Source organism: Colius striatus, chromosome 20 (genome assembly GCF_028858725.1).
Source record: "Colius striatus isolate bColStr4 chromosome 20, bColStr4.1.hap1, whole genome shotgun sequence".
Classification (NCBI taxonomy): domain Eukaryota; kingdom Metazoa; phylum Chordata; class Aves; order Coliiformes; family Coliidae; genus Colius; species Colius striatus.
This window is the reverse complement of record NC_084778.1, coordinates 5,515,341-5,531,093: the sequence shown is the minus strand read 5'-3', so window position 1 is coordinate 5,531,093 and position 15,753 is coordinate 5,515,341. Positions and strand designations below refer to the sequence as shown.

General features: G+C 36.4%; 1 protein-coding gene across 1 annotated transcript in view; it reads right to left on the bottom strand.

Moving 5' to 3' along the window:
- Positions 1–15,753, bottom strand: part of BRIP1 (BRCA1 interacting helicase 1) — a 103,465-nt gene that overhangs the window by 31,069 nt on the left and 56,643 nt on the right. The window contains exons 23-24 of the mRNA XM_062012408.1: positions 13,552–13,773; positions 12,137–12,294 (exon numbers count right to left, since the gene is read on the bottom strand). Coding sequence (XP_061868392.1) covers positions 12,137–12,294; positions 13,552–13,773 — 380 coding nt within the window. The remainder of the gene's footprint in view (positions 1–12,136; positions 12,295–13,551; positions 13,774–15,753) is intronic.

Genomic DNA, 15,753 nt, shown 5'->3' with positions numbered 1-15,753 from the left:
CCATTTTTCTTACAGCTATTTTCTGTCCTTGCTGACATCCAAAATTATTCCTCCAGCACTTTCTCCCCTCTTAATAAACTGTCATGTCTATAATCTGTCTACTCCAAAACATACTGATTGGCATAAGCAAGTCTATACACTGGAGATCAAGAGCCCAAATTCTAATGCATACCAGTGGACAAAGGCTGATTTCACTTAGCATTAAGCACTTCAACTACAAAAAGTTTTTAGTATTATCTATGCAAGTAATTTCATCTACTCATAAACATAATTGTCTTTTAAATGCAAACATAGTATGCTGTGAGGCATCAACATCTTACACTCAGGTTCTTTTGCAGAAGCAGCTAGAAGCCCTGCTTCTCCCTCCTTTACAGAACAACTCTTCTACAGGGTTTTAAGTTAAGTTATGGCAACATAAACCCAATGGAGTTCAGAGTCCTCCTACTGAAAAACACAGTAATGGAGGAAGATTCAGCTCCCAGTTCAGGGATGACAAATGAGTTCTATAAGCTGACATTCCTAGCTTTTGCCAAAAAGGAAAAGAAAATCAATAGCATCTTTAATGACCACCAATCATCCTTAATAAAACCCAAGGACTGGTTTACAACCCTCCTGCAATAGGAACAGGACTGTGCTACATACATGCTATAGAGGAATGGCTCTACAACTCGTGCTCTAAAGAAGAGCTCTGCACTCCACTGCTGCCCAAGAGACAGTTGGCACGTGCAGAACTGCAGAAAATTGAGCTTTGAAGGATCAGGATTCAGTTTATTATGAAAATACTAGTAATAAGACGATAAATAGAGAAGAGGGAAAAAAAATCACACACTAGTTGTATTAATTTGTTCCATAAACCCAAATGCAGAAGTAAGTAAACATGAATCTATTAAATCCCTATTCTCATATTTTCCAGATCCAGACCATAAGGAAGTAAAGAGTAAAGGAAGTGGGTTTGATTAATTAAAGAAGCAGCAATACAAGACTGCAGCTGTTCCTGCTTAGGCACACAGCTTCAGGAAACTTAGGTCAGTTTTACATCCTTGATCTCAAGGCATTCCATCTTGGTTTCCTTCAGAAGAGGTTGAAGAACTAGAGTAATGGTGTACAACATGGCTAACCTTTCCTTCAAAATAACTTTTGTGGTTTTGTTTATGGTAAAGAAATGAATTTTTTAAAAGAATTTGGGGGGAAAAAAAATCTGGTATCTAAAAGGACTTGGCTGCTGAACTCAAAATCAAAATTATTCTGGTAAATTTTCATTTTAATATTTTGGAACGCTTAGCAAAAACTGTAAAAACTGTCATACTGCATCTAGATTATTTTAAACAACAACAGCAAAAAAAAAGTGAATTAATCTAATCGGTGTTCTTAATGAAAAGGTGGAAGAAAAGTTCTGTGTAGGAATCCTAAAAGAGCAAGTATCAAAAAACCAGTGAAATGTGCAGTCCAGTGAAAGGTTCAGCATCTAATGACAACAGCACAGCAGCGCTTCAAAAGCAAACAAATCCTGCTAGAATGAAAAATCAATGAGCTTTGAGAAATTCTGACAATGAAAAGGTCTCTCTCACTGTGAGATCAAGTGAAGAAGCCCCATTAACAGAGCAGCCATCTGCTTTTTCCTGCTTGTTATGTACTGTACAACCATTCACACTACTTTCTCCTCCATCAATACAAGGACATTCACAATTGAAGCACATAGGTCCAAAACTTGGAGGGGTGGAAGAAAGAAAAAGAGAGAAAAAGAAAATCATCTGGAGTGACACAGAAGGGAGCCAGAAAACAGTCTTTAAAACCAAACCAAACCAAATCCAGCATCGTATTTTGAAATCAAAGAAACAACTCCTCGCTGCACACACGATCTTCAGTGCCAGGGAAAGCGATGAATCCTTGAGGCCCCAAGTCTGATGTATATCCCATTGAGGAAACTGATTATTCACAGGCAGAGAGATTAAATATTTGTCTAAGTTCTTTTGTAGGGCTATCCAACACAGCAGTAGCCAAAAAATTTAAAGAAGCCAAAGTCAAACTAACATGTTTTCCCTGAACGCTGCTGAATAAAACTTTGAGATGAAAGACAAATTTGTATTATTGACAAATGCCTCTCTTGACTTATCTCCTTTGATTATCCACCATGTTAGTGTCTTTCTAGACAGGCCAAAATACATACTGCAGAGGAAGAAATTTTACAAGAGACATCACGTAACAAAGCAGTGGTAGATAACACAAGCTTAAAAGAAAAAGGAAGCAAAAATTCCTCTCTCTTGAAGAGAAAATTGGCTCTGACTCACTCCTTGAAGGTGACACTCATAAAATCCAAAGCAGCAAGTGGTTTGGATTTGAGGTCTGTTTTATCAGCTGATACTTGAAATCTATATAAGAAAGGAAACATTCTGGTTCCATTCATGGTAGCTCTCTCATGGTGCTTTGCATGACTTTCAAAGCAACTAAATAGCTGGGAAATAAATTAATAAAAGTTAAAGAACTACAAAATATAATTAACATTCAGACATCTGCATTTACCAAAACACAAAAACAAAGCTGGATTCTTAATCACAGTCAATCATGTGGACTGTGGAGGAATGCAATGAATGTTTTGGCTACAGCATTAATTCTCTTCAGTGAATAAATATATTTGCTTAGAAAGTAATGCAAAACATACATATTCCCCTCCAAAAATCCCAAGTGCCTTTTCTTCTTTTCCTCTATCCTTTTTGAGGGGCTGTATTTAATGGACAAACATTTATTCAATTTAGTAGTCTTACAGCTAATTAAGAGGGTATGGTAGTTCTTTACCACTAGAATTCAGATCTGTTTCTCCTCAACAAACTCTATTCTTCAGTACAATTTATACTGAAAGTATAATATGAGCAGACTGACTTTATCCAATGCCTCTCAAGTTTATGACATTTTCTCTAATACTATAAATTCTAATGGTGAATATTGAACTAGTAAAATGAGGGGTTTTTTGGCCCCACTGATGAGCTTATGTGTACAATATCAATTCATATTTTAAAAAGTATAAGTAGGGTAATGCATCAGAAAAAACAAACCCAACCTTCCACCAGCTTGCAGCATGCTGGCTTTATGAGTTACAATAAAAATACCCTTTTTTTTTCCTCCCAGAAGTATCCTAGAATGCTAAAATTTGGCATGGAATATATCTATGCAAAATAACATTTTACAGCAATAAAAGGGATGACAACAGTTTAAGACATAATAACCATAGAATGGTAGGGGTTGGAATGGACCTTAACGCTTGCTTACATCCCAGGAGAGTGAGCTGTAATCTCTTGGTAGAGTGCTTCAAACAAAATAACATTCACTTAGAAAAACCCCAACCCCTAACCTACTCTGTAAGCTATGTATTTCTTACTTTCAAAAAGAATGTACAGTACTATCATGCTTACTATGATTTCTCAGATGATTTCCAAATGTTTCATTACTACATACTATGGGATACAATTTCTGATCCAGATGCTTAAAAGAACAAATCTAACAAAGAAACTTAATCTGAGCTAGACTTGGCAAATTTTCCAGAGGGTAAAAAAAAAGGAGAATGATATTTTGGAAGCTGCTCAAACAAAAGTCAAAATGGAAATATGCCTCTTTCAACCATGCTGTTAAAAATAAAAGGACACTTACAGTTTCCACAAGTGTGAACTGCTGCTGAGCTTTATAAAATACAAAACTTAGATGTCAAAACTGCCCACGAAGAGTTCTTCACTTTTAGATAAAACTAAACCAACTATTTTCTAAACTAAATTGACAAAACAAATATATAAATGACACCTTGCACCTACAGGAAAGATTCCATATCAATTAGAGTGAAAGCACTCATTACTTTTCAGTTATTATGTCTTAAAATAAATCATGGAAGCGTTTCAATAGTAGAAAACTGACACAAATCCACTAAGAAATAAGTCATGCTTCTATATAAACTTTAATCAGACCATTTCAAAGCACTTAATGAACACAAGTTAAATGTACATAGAAGTTTTTTCCATCCACTTACTAGGAAACTGTAGGACAGGGAACTCAAATGTGTTTGCAGTCACGTACGAGTTACGTGAATTCAAATGTGCTGAGGTATTGTTTTTATCTGATAGCCTTATTACTCCCCTGGAGAAAGACACAGCTAGATCTTTGTAGAGCCACACATCTATCTATAAACACCATAAAAATCTTAAAAATCTTAGCCAAATTTTTATTATTATTATTATTTCAAGCTCTTCAGAGAGGAGAAAGAACCAAATTTATCCTTGGCTCCACTTAATTCAGGCAAAGAATTTGGCCAATTGTTTGCATTCCATAAAGAGGAAGAAACTATGAACTGAAACAATAAAAATAACCAATACCATATACAAATTACATCTGGAGGAATGGTGGTAATTGTCTGTCTTTTCACTCCCCTACCTTATATTATTGCTGTATGGTTGCAATTTCTGAACTAGAAAAGTTCCCAAACTAGAATTCCTATAGTGAACTAGGTAGACTTAACTGCTACAGGGATTATCCCTGCCTACTGCATGCCACTGTCTACGTGGGCTGATATCACACCATGCAGCTTAATTATGTAAATCTAAAACACTACACTTTATATAAATCAATTTTATTCTAATTTCCTAAAAAGGAGGAATGGCCTACAGAACCCAGAGATATCTGATTTAGAAAACATCTGCAACAAATCTAATTCACTCTTTCATTTACTAGAGTCACTTGGCTCTTAAAGTGTGAAAAATGGCTATCACTCAGTAAACTTAGTGTCAAACTACTTGAAAGTACACTCACTTTAAGAATAAAAAGAGAAGTTAAATTACAAACGCTTTTACCTTGATTAGAGCTTTCCATTTTATAACAGAACACAAATTTACAATGGAGAATTCAGTACACAAAATTAATGATGAGAAGTTTAGATGCATCTAGTGAAGAAAAGTTCTATGGCATTCAGATGCTTTAACTACATCTACATTTTAATTATGAAATAAGGTAAAATACAACTTAAAGACTTGAATACAATCATTTATACACCATGTTTAGACTCCTGCCAATGAATTGTGGAGCTTTTAATTTTTCCTGTGCATGATTGCTATTCTGTTTTGAATTCACATCCACAATGGCCAAGATATTTCCCATACTGATAACAAAGAGGGGTTTTGTTACTGCTGATGGAGGGGTCAGTGGCAGCTGCACTATGTGGCTGACATAATCAGTATAAAATACTGGCCTGCAACAATGGCTGCTCATTAGAATATAAAATAATCAGAATGTTGAATCTGGAATTTCAGCAGCTGCCACTGTACTTTTTCCATAACTTTTAAGCATCAGCTATCACTTTTTGCTTCTTCACATCTCATTTCAGTGATACAAACTGTGGGATTGTATCATGAATCAAATGCCTGAAATGACCCACTAGAAAAATAATCCCACAAAAATGCAATATTCTTAATGCAAAGAATTCCAGAGATGCATTTAGCAACACAGCTTCTCAACCAGTTGCCCTTAAGTAGTAGAGGAACAGAGAGAGCTATAGATTGAGACCTAGACATAGAGGAAGGACAGAAACTTTTCAGCTTAGGCTTCCTTCAAAGCCAGGTTTGCCTGCAAAGATCACCTGAGTTTGTATAAAGAAAACTTTATTCCACTGTTGCATCAATAGAGCACTACTATGAAGGAAGCAAGTTTGCCACACACAACTTCAATGAGCATTGGCCTTGTCTGATGAAAGATCATTTGATTATCAGTACTACGCAGACAGTAAAGTTCATGTATATTCACAAGCCTAACACTAATTTCTGGTTCCTGTATTTTTAAATCTCTCCCTCTCTAAAAAAGAAAGAAATCATGTGCATTTCAAAGCAAACTTCAACACAGTGGAGTTCAGAAAAGCCTGATAACTAAGCAGAATTCTTCTGGCAGGCAGAATGCCAGCAGGAGCAGGGAGGGCAGAGATTAATTAGTGCTTCATTTATGTTATTTATCTATTTTAAAAAAAAAAGACTACATAAAGGGGCTCTGAAAGTCCAGTCTTGAATTTAAAAAATAATTAGCCTGTGAACACTAAACACTTCTTTCTCTCTCCTGCAGGTAACTTTGCTCAGAAGACCACTTTTGCAGCAGCCCCCGGGAACAAACATGCTGGCAGGCATGCCTGGCAGGCGTGTTTCAGACTAGTCCATTTTAACAGTGCAATCCTAAAGTGACAGAGACACAAGAAAATAGACCTAGCACCACATCTAAATAGCAATAATCTCTGTCAGCACCAATGATAAAAGCCATCCTCAACTAAATGGCATATCTATGATAGGAAATGCTATGAAATCACTCTATAATAGTTAGGGGGATTCTACACAACTTGTCTCTAACCAAGACAACAAAGGAAAGATAAACTTCCAGGTAAGAAAGAGAACGTACTATTACATTTACTGGCTTCCCCCCAGCCACTCTCACTCATGTCTGGATTGCACCTCTGCTGACCAGCTTTCTCACTCATGTCGAACATCTTGTGACACTCAGCAAGATCTATCAAGAGAAAAATGCACCTACTGAAAACCTACTGAAGACTTACAGATTGTATCTCCTTATTCATCCTCCTACTGACACCTTACCTGTATAAGACATTTATGATTAACGAGAATTAAGCTTTGGAAAGAGAAGAAAGAAATGGTACTTTCAGGATTTAAAACCAATTTGGGTAAGGACTACAAATTGTATCATGAGACAATCCAGGAGAAAGAACGGATTTTGATGATCCAGGAGTTGTCTTCACTCCTGTGCTTTCTGTAAACAGACAGTTTCTGCATCACTCTTTGGTTTACGAGATAATACACTCCTTAATTAGTTAGGAGTTGCTCAAGAGTTGTCCCTTCTTGTCAGTGACCATGGAAATAACCATTTGTTCAAGTAAGCTTTTAAGTATCTGGTACTAAAATTCGAGAGAAGGAGGAAAATTAATGTCTTTAAAAAAAGACATCAAAAGCACTAGTAACTGCATGAGGGCATTAAGACCTTCACTTAAATATAGCTCCCAAGGAATTAATTAAAGGGTAAAATATTCATTGTCTGGTACCTAGAGCTTTCAGCCCTATCAAAGAATAGTGTAAGCACGGGTATGATGATAAATACAAGGAAGATTTTGCAATGACAACATGGCATACACTAGTATCCATAGAGGCATTTTCTGAACCATTGTTTAGCTTCTTCCCAGAGTTATAAATCCATTTTTGCTTCTTTGGTAAGGCCACATTCACAAAGAGTCTGCAAGCACTCTTTTAATGAAAAAAGCCGTGGCTGCCTGCAAGTATTTTCAATGCAGTTCATACAACTCAGACAACAGTGTGAGCTGAAAAAAGCAATGACCATGGTAAGGTTCTCCTGACAGAGAGAGAAGTGGTGAATGCATTTTTGGCTAAAGTGAAAATAACCATATCGAGTGACAAGCATAAGTAAAGCAATTCAGACAGATAATTCCTGCAAGACAATTGATTCCAGCACCCGCAGAAAGACACAACACAAAAGACCTTTTCCAAGGTCATCTATGACTTCCTTTCTGATGGTTTTCATACAGGCTCTCTGACAATATTTACTCCAATGAAAGTTAAACTCAGGTAAGTTCCAACATCCCCTAACCTGTCAGTACATTATTTCTTGGAAATTCTCAACAAGCCTTTTCCAGTGCTCAAGAATGGGTGTGGTGAGGATGTGGTCTTTCATATGAAATAAAAATCACACACTGAAAATAATAACTGAAGTAACACTGAAATATAACCATCCTTCATAAATATTCAGTAATGATCTATTACATGTGAAACGTTTAAAGAGTATTTTACAGCTAGCATGCTCCATTTATTTTGACTCGTATGAAGCTGCCACCATATTTAAACAGTGGTATCAGCTGACATCAGCAACTATTTAACACCAACCAACTGCAGTTAGATTCTAAAATGACAATGTAAGTAATGTCAGATGAATGTTATTATCCTCCTAATTCTCAAAGATATCTGTTTCGATGCTCATATGTAACAAATACTTGCCAGTCTCAAATACTTTTCTTCAGAAATAGTCACTGTATCATATAGGTTACATTGTCAACAAAAGTAAGGTTAAGGAAATTTAAGCTGATGTAATGGTTTTGGGGGCATCTTTTCAACAACAAAGCTTGTATCTAAGATCTGACCACTCACAATTTCTAAACCAGATTATAAAGCTAAATCCATGCAAACCCTTAATGGATCAGGATTTTATTTCTAGCGCTGCAAAAACTTCAGTTGTGGCCAAGTCTTATCAGCTACAGTGGCAGACAGATTACAGAAGATGTGCCATGGATAAGCATGAAGCACTACAAGCTTAAACCAATTACACACTTAGCACAAAGTTGTCAAACTGTAGATGAATGCCAAATCCTAACATGTAATTTCTATCATGCTTACAAATTCTAAGGAGAATTATCCTGAATAGAGAACTTGCAGGAAATGCAAAATGTAGCTGGGAAAACATATGGTAGAAAGAACAGTATTCAGAAACATGTAAGATTTTAGTGGTGTGTAAATAAGAAAACCATGCTAACTCAAAACTTACCATTTCAGAATCTACAAGAGTTTTTTACTAGAAGTCCACAGCTCACACTTGCCTGCATTTATTCACTGGCAGACATACCTATTAAATTATTTGCCAGCTGAGAGTCATTTCTTTTACAATGAGTAGTGAGAGGCAACTACAAAGCAATCCACAGCTGTCTTAATTACTCTTTACAGGCAGGAAAACGTGTGATAAAATGGGCGTTTTGTGATTCACTTCCTCTGGTTTACTTGCTCCAGTCCTCTTAACCTGTAGCTTCTGATGGCCTTCTACAGTGCTCTTAAACCATATGAAAAAAAAATCTAGACAGACAATCACTGTACAATTTAAGGCACATAATTAGCAATTATTTCACGCACACTTGACAATAATAATCTGTTACGTTCTGAAGGAAAGAAACATTAATGAGCTACTTCTGGTGCCGCTCTGTGTACTGTGTTTGCATAATAATGAGGTCCAATCTGCTGGAAAACACATAAAGGACAAATTAATAAGGTCGTCATTTTTGTCTAATGATGCTTAATACAGTTTTAGCAATCTGCTCGAGACAAAAGACGGTCACTCAGACATAGCCGATTATGCATTCGCGTGGCAGATGAAATCTTTATTAAACAGAATGATGAATCTGATTAACATGCGATAACAAATATACAGTCTGCGAGAACGCCCGCGCCACCTCCTGCAAGCATCCCTCACGTCGACTCTTACGGCTTTACTCAGATTGAGGTCAGACTGGTATTCCCCGATAGGCGCATTAAGATAAAAAGTTTGCCAAATGTGGCAACATGATGAACAAAACAATATCCTGTTATATAAAAGCTACTGTCTCAACAGCTGACTGTCTAATCACTTCTAGCACCATCTCCTTAATAAGTTTAAAAAAATTGAGTTGTCAGAGTTTCATTCACCTTTGAACATATGAAAGACAATTTATTACTAAGCTAGATCCTCTACATTTATGGTACCAAAATATTTTCTCTAAGCTCTCAAGTACTGTCTTCTATAAAGTTGGTACCTTTTCCCAAAGAAGACTGCAAAGAAGAACATACAATGATTTAGGGTATTATCAGGAATACAAATAACAACATTTTGTAAGCCACTGATGTCACAAAGCCTGAAGAAGGTAATGAAGGTTTCTAGGTCAATGGCAAACACACGATGTAATTGAATTTGTGGAAATGTAGCAGTAAATTTCACCATGTAATTTTCAATATAAATGTATAACTGATTAAAAAGTAGGTTAAAGAAAAGATTTACAAAATGCAATTTGTTAATCACACCTTGAATTGAAGTCATTAGTGTTGCCACTTTACATGATTGCCAAACCTAGAGGTAAGTTACAGATATTAAAACCAGTGATTCTATTTTAAGCTTGTTTTGCTATAGTAATGGGATTTCTATTAAATGAGCAATTCCTTGCCTTCCAGAACCAACCATACTTGATTTATAGACAGCACATGACACGAAGTAATATAAGATGACATATGATAGCTCATGACAATGTACATGATTTAACACAGGGTAGGCAGCAGTACAGACAGCAATGCTGATTTTATCTCTAAATATACTGCTCAACACCAGTAGGAACTTGTATTCAAGAATATATAACCAGGAGATAAAAACTGACTTAATCACAGCTTCTTCACTTTAATGCATATGTGTTTGCTATATGATGACATACAATAAATCATCTTTTTAAACTCCTTTGACTCATTCTGTATGTCTTCATTTACATTCCTATATTCACCACTACAAGAAAAAACATCCCAGCCATTTGATTTAAAGCAAGGAAATGATAACATTAAAGTTGTATTGACCTCTGTAATCATTCATCCCCAGCTCGTTCTACCTTTCTAAATAAGTCATGTGATTTTCACACACAAAAAATTAAACAATTCATATCCTAGCTTCCTTCCTCACCCCACCCTACAACTCTTTCACATTCAAGTCATCTGGCATATTGATCTAGGCATAAGGCATACAGTTTGCAACAGACCCAAAGCAGAGATGCCAGTTCTGACAATTGTTTCACAGGTCTATTGAAGATGATGGGGCATTTTTTTCCCTCAAGCCTCTCTTTGAAATAAAGACATGCATTAAGAGATTAGATATCACTTTACTGAAAGATACTAGCTTTTAGTATAACTCTCCAAGGCCAGTTGTGGTCTTTTTCAGTCTACATTGCTCTTCCAGGCCTAGAAATTTACCCAGATGTCTTTCTAGAGGATGGAAACACAATATAAGAATGAGAAAGAGACAGATTTATTCAGAAAACCTGCAACAATTAACAGTGTCTTTCCAGCTAAAAGTAACAGGAGAACATAAATCTACACATAGGCTAAGAATATAATACATTGTTTATTTTACATTAATAAGGCCACAACACCTACTACCAGCTACTCACACACTTAAACCTGATGCAGCTGGTATGAAGGGCAGCCAGTCCCCTGCTTCAACTGCCTACCTAGCTCACAACATGAATAAAACTGCTGATAATGTTTGCTTTGCAAAGCCAGTCATGAGAAGCAACAAAGAAGTGGAACACAATGCTTCTGATTTCCCGGCAGTGTAACAGAGCCTCTTATTTTACACAGACAGAAAAAGACTGCTAGAAAGATAAAACTAGAATTGATTTCATTATAAAACCCATTATTTCATATTCTTTCAGTGAACATTCCCTCAATGTAACATTTAGTTATCTTTGAAATAAAATGAATGCCTAAATACCATGAGATCTTAGTGCTGGAAATATCACCAACCATGGCGTAAAGTGCTTGAGAAATGTTCCCTCATCACACTGTCATACAGTGTATTTCAAATAGTTTGTACAGTGGATAATGACGCAAACAAGCCAAAACATAAGGATCGTATTCAGGATTTGGCAAAGTTTTAGTCTCAAAAATCTTCAATTAAATCATGTTTATATCCACAGTGTAAATGAAGGAAAACTCAGGAAAGGCATAGATGTCCTAAAGTTACCTGCACGACTCATTCAGGATGGAGTCTCACCCTCTCTACCTTAAACTAAGGCATTATTAAGAGCACACGTAGCTTTCTAGGCTGGATTTCAAAGAACTCTATTGAGAATTTAGTTTGCTAACATTGTTGGAAATACAATACCTAACAACAAAATTTCTTCCTGTTGACTCCTTTAGACCTTGTCCACTTTCATCCATCAGGGTCCAATTAACATTTTTTGTCAGTGCCAGAAATAACACTAAAGGTATGAAAATTCAAGTCTGACTCCATCATTGGCAAATGGGTTTCATTGTGGTTTTCCTTTCATTAAAGATGTGGATGGCTGCTGTCTATTTTCTAACCTTTTGCATAGGATATAATACCATAGATACTGCATCAAATTGGGTATAGACAATTACAAATACATTAAGTGACCTGGACTCAGCTCTTAACTATAATTTCAAACCTCTGTGGTAGAAATTAGATGAATCATATAAAATTCACCTAGATAAAATTTTCATTCTACCTTTTACAGTATTTAAATACTTACCCTACAAATCATTCAGTAATCATTTTAATATAAACCCAAACTAATTTGACTTACCCATGACTGTACTGTATTACTGAAATGAGTAACCTCAGCTCCTATCAAAGGACATGGAGAAATCGACTGAATGACACAGCTCCTGCATTGTAAGTAACTTGTCAGAGAATGTTCCTTCTCATTCCAAAGAGCATTTAAAGATAAACTGGCATTCATATCTTTCAAGAAAGAAAGAAAAAGTGCTTTATATAGCCATTAAGACTTATTTTAAAAGATAAAAGATTATAAGTTGCACTTCACATTTCTAAATGTAACATTCTTATTTTGTCAGAAAAGAACATGATAAAGAATGCTTACTAATCTCTGCAGACTTAGTAACTTCTAAAATACAGTCCTTGTGACCAAAAATCACAATGTGATTGTGCCATACTAACACCAGAACTGACCAGATACAAAGAAAAGGAGGTCCTTTACATTTGTTTTCTGTCACCTGAACGCTGCTAAAGACAGTCCATAGTCTGACAGCTAGGATCGTTCCACATGAAATAAGTTGCTTCTGCAGAGCCTTGCTTTAAGCTTGGGCTGCTGGGTACATGCCTCCAATTCACATATTTTTAAAGTTTCTGTTGTCATGATCCTTTTCAAACAGAACAGCCAGTATGCTTCTTCAGTGTTTGCTTAAATGTGCAGAGCTCAGCAGATCTTAGTGAAGTCTGCTTCCATTCAACAGTAAATTGTGTGTGGCCCCCTTTTTATGTGTCAACCAGTTCTCTCAATATCAACTATTGATGGCTGAGGGAACAAGACAGCATCCCAGAAGAACTAATCTTGCCATCAACTTCCCAAAAGGTCAAAGGCAAGGGCTGCAATTCTTGTGAATGGTCCAGCTGAGAGAAAATAAGTGTATAAAATACACTGGTTTTGGCCAAGTCCCACCATCAATACCCAATTCTCCAACTTCTGTTTCTAATTTCATGAAAGAAAGTAGACTTAAATGAGATGCTAGAAAGAAGTTCTTCCCTGTGAAGATGGTGAGGCACTGTCACCGGTTGCCCAGAGAGGTTGTGGCTGCCTCATCCCTGGAAGAGATCAAGGACAAGTTGGATGGGGCTTGGAGCAACCTGGTCTAGTGCAAGGTGTCTCTGCCCATGGCAGGGAGTTGGAATGAGATGATCTTTAAAGTTCCTTCCAACCTAAACCTTTCTGTGATTCCACGGTTCTAAGAAAAACAACATTGACCCACATAGTTTTGATATGATCAGCTGCCTAACCAAGCACTGTGCCTTGGACACTAAGCTTCTACTGCCTTCTGTGTCCTTACACCATAAACCAGTCAAACTTCTTATAAGCTTTAATTAATCTTCCTTGTTTATGTAAGATCAAAGACAGAAATTAAAGAAAACAATGTGTTGTATTTAAAGCTAAAGGATTGGACAAATGTTAGGTGGTATTTATCAGTAATCAGTAAGATTTACCTTCACTTCTCACTGGCATCTGATAAACCTTCAAAGTTTCTTTAAGGTGACTACAACTTGCAGCATCTGAGATGACCAACATCATATCATCATCTTCTGAAATGGCATTTAGTTTACACATACAGTTATTAACGGATTCTTTACTTTTTATATTAGTATTTCTGAAGAGTTTCCACATTCTTTTCAGTTCAATATTACTGTAGCAAGCTTTTCTCAAAATTCCTATAATTTAAGAAGTGGGGTGTAAGACTTACATATACATGGTTTTGAATACAGTACTGTTTGAACATACTGCAAACTTTCCACATTTACAAGATGATAATTTAGGCCCTGATCCAATACCCACTGAAGTCAGTGAAAAGACTTCTATTGATGCAAATGGACCTTGGAAGAAGGCCTTATTTAAATTTTTTAACGTGTCCAAAATTTACTTTTCAACAGATAATTTTCCCCTTGTTATTACTCCCAAATTGACCAGTAAGTTTGAACCCACTTTGAATAAAGTCATTTATTTTTCATTTTCTTCAAATTGTGGCAGATTTTTTAACTTTCATCAATCAACTGACATGTGAGATTCAGTTTAAGCAGCATAAAACTCACTGACAATGGACACCTTGGTAACTACAGGCATTAAAGCACCTCAGTGATTCATGATGCTTTCATTTAATACATAGTGATTCCATTTCACAGATTACATAACAAATTGCAAAGATATGATAAATTAAGGATTAAATGAATTAAAATTAAAGGGGATACATTATGGTTGCTCTGGGAGAACACAGAGATGACAAGTGGCCTCCATCACCTGGGCCTCCCTTTCTTTACTAGTAAGGCAAGGCAGACTTTGTTAGCTGATATATGACTTTAACAGGTCCAGAAGCAATGGGGATCTCTCCCACTCTCCCTCAGGCTCAGGTTTGATTTGCAAAAGAGAAGATTTATTCTTTCTTGATTTCAACTGACCCAGTTATCTGGTTTCATGACCTGCTGTCCAACTCAGCTGCATCATACAATGGAGTCAGGAGCCACTAGAACACATTTCCTGCCTACAAAGCCTGGGCTCTCTCACTGTTATGGCTGAAGAAGATGACTTTGAGAGGAATTAGTGTTTTTTTGTTTTTTCACTAGTGTCACTTATTTGATAACAGTTCCATGCTTGCTTTACACACTTCATGAGCTTTTGGGCAGACAGAGGGAGCTTAGAGAGGAAAGGCAACGTTGAAGGGTCCTATAACATAGAGGCTGCCATAAACAAGACTGCACAAGAAACAGGTCTCTGCTCTGTGTCTAACACACACCTCTCCATCTCAACCTCTGCATCATTTCTAACACCTCCTAAAAATGTAGCATTCTGGCTTTCCTTCAAGGTCCTAAGATGTATTTGCAAGGCACACAAAAGCAAATGTCTTCTTACCTTCAGGTTTGTAAAACATGGGACCCATTAAATCCTCACTAAATTCTCTTGGAGGACAACGTTTTATAGATTAAGTGCATTGAGCATCTATATCTAATTGTTTCTACATGTAACTGATGAGAGCTCTTTGTAACTAGGTCATTAACACATATGGCCTAGTAACCTATAGAGTGCATTTTTTAAAAGCAGCAGAGTTGTTATTACCATCATCAGCTTTCAGACCTTCCCAAATTCAATCACCTCACAAAAATGTAAAGAACATCTAATGCACATTTTGTACAATGGGTCAACTGAGGACTGAAAAACCAAATTAATACAAGGTAGGTTACACACTGAAGAATAACAGTGTGATCATATGTTTTTTTCAGTAAAAGTTTTGATAGTTCCATTAAAATACATATTAGATTCAGAGTTACTGTGCCAAGATATTACCAAACTCCTCACAGCAACTGGTAGCAAATTAACACCTAATCCTTAGAAGGAACATATCCCAGTGAATGGACCACTATGTTAGATACAATTTCTTTCAGTCTCTCATAATGCAGGAGCAGTTGCCTTCAGTTAACTCTTAAATACCAACCAGATTTCCATTGTACTTCAAGATAGATCAGTGTATCAGGACCATCAAATCAAGCAACTCAAATATGCCAGAAAGAGTAACTTATTTCTGCTGAAATAAGTAGCTGCAACTTTTCACTAAAATCCAAGTAAACATAGTTGTGTTACTGTGACAGCTGTCCTTCAGGACTTTCTGCTGGTCTCCAGTGAATTTGCAACAACTCTAGTTA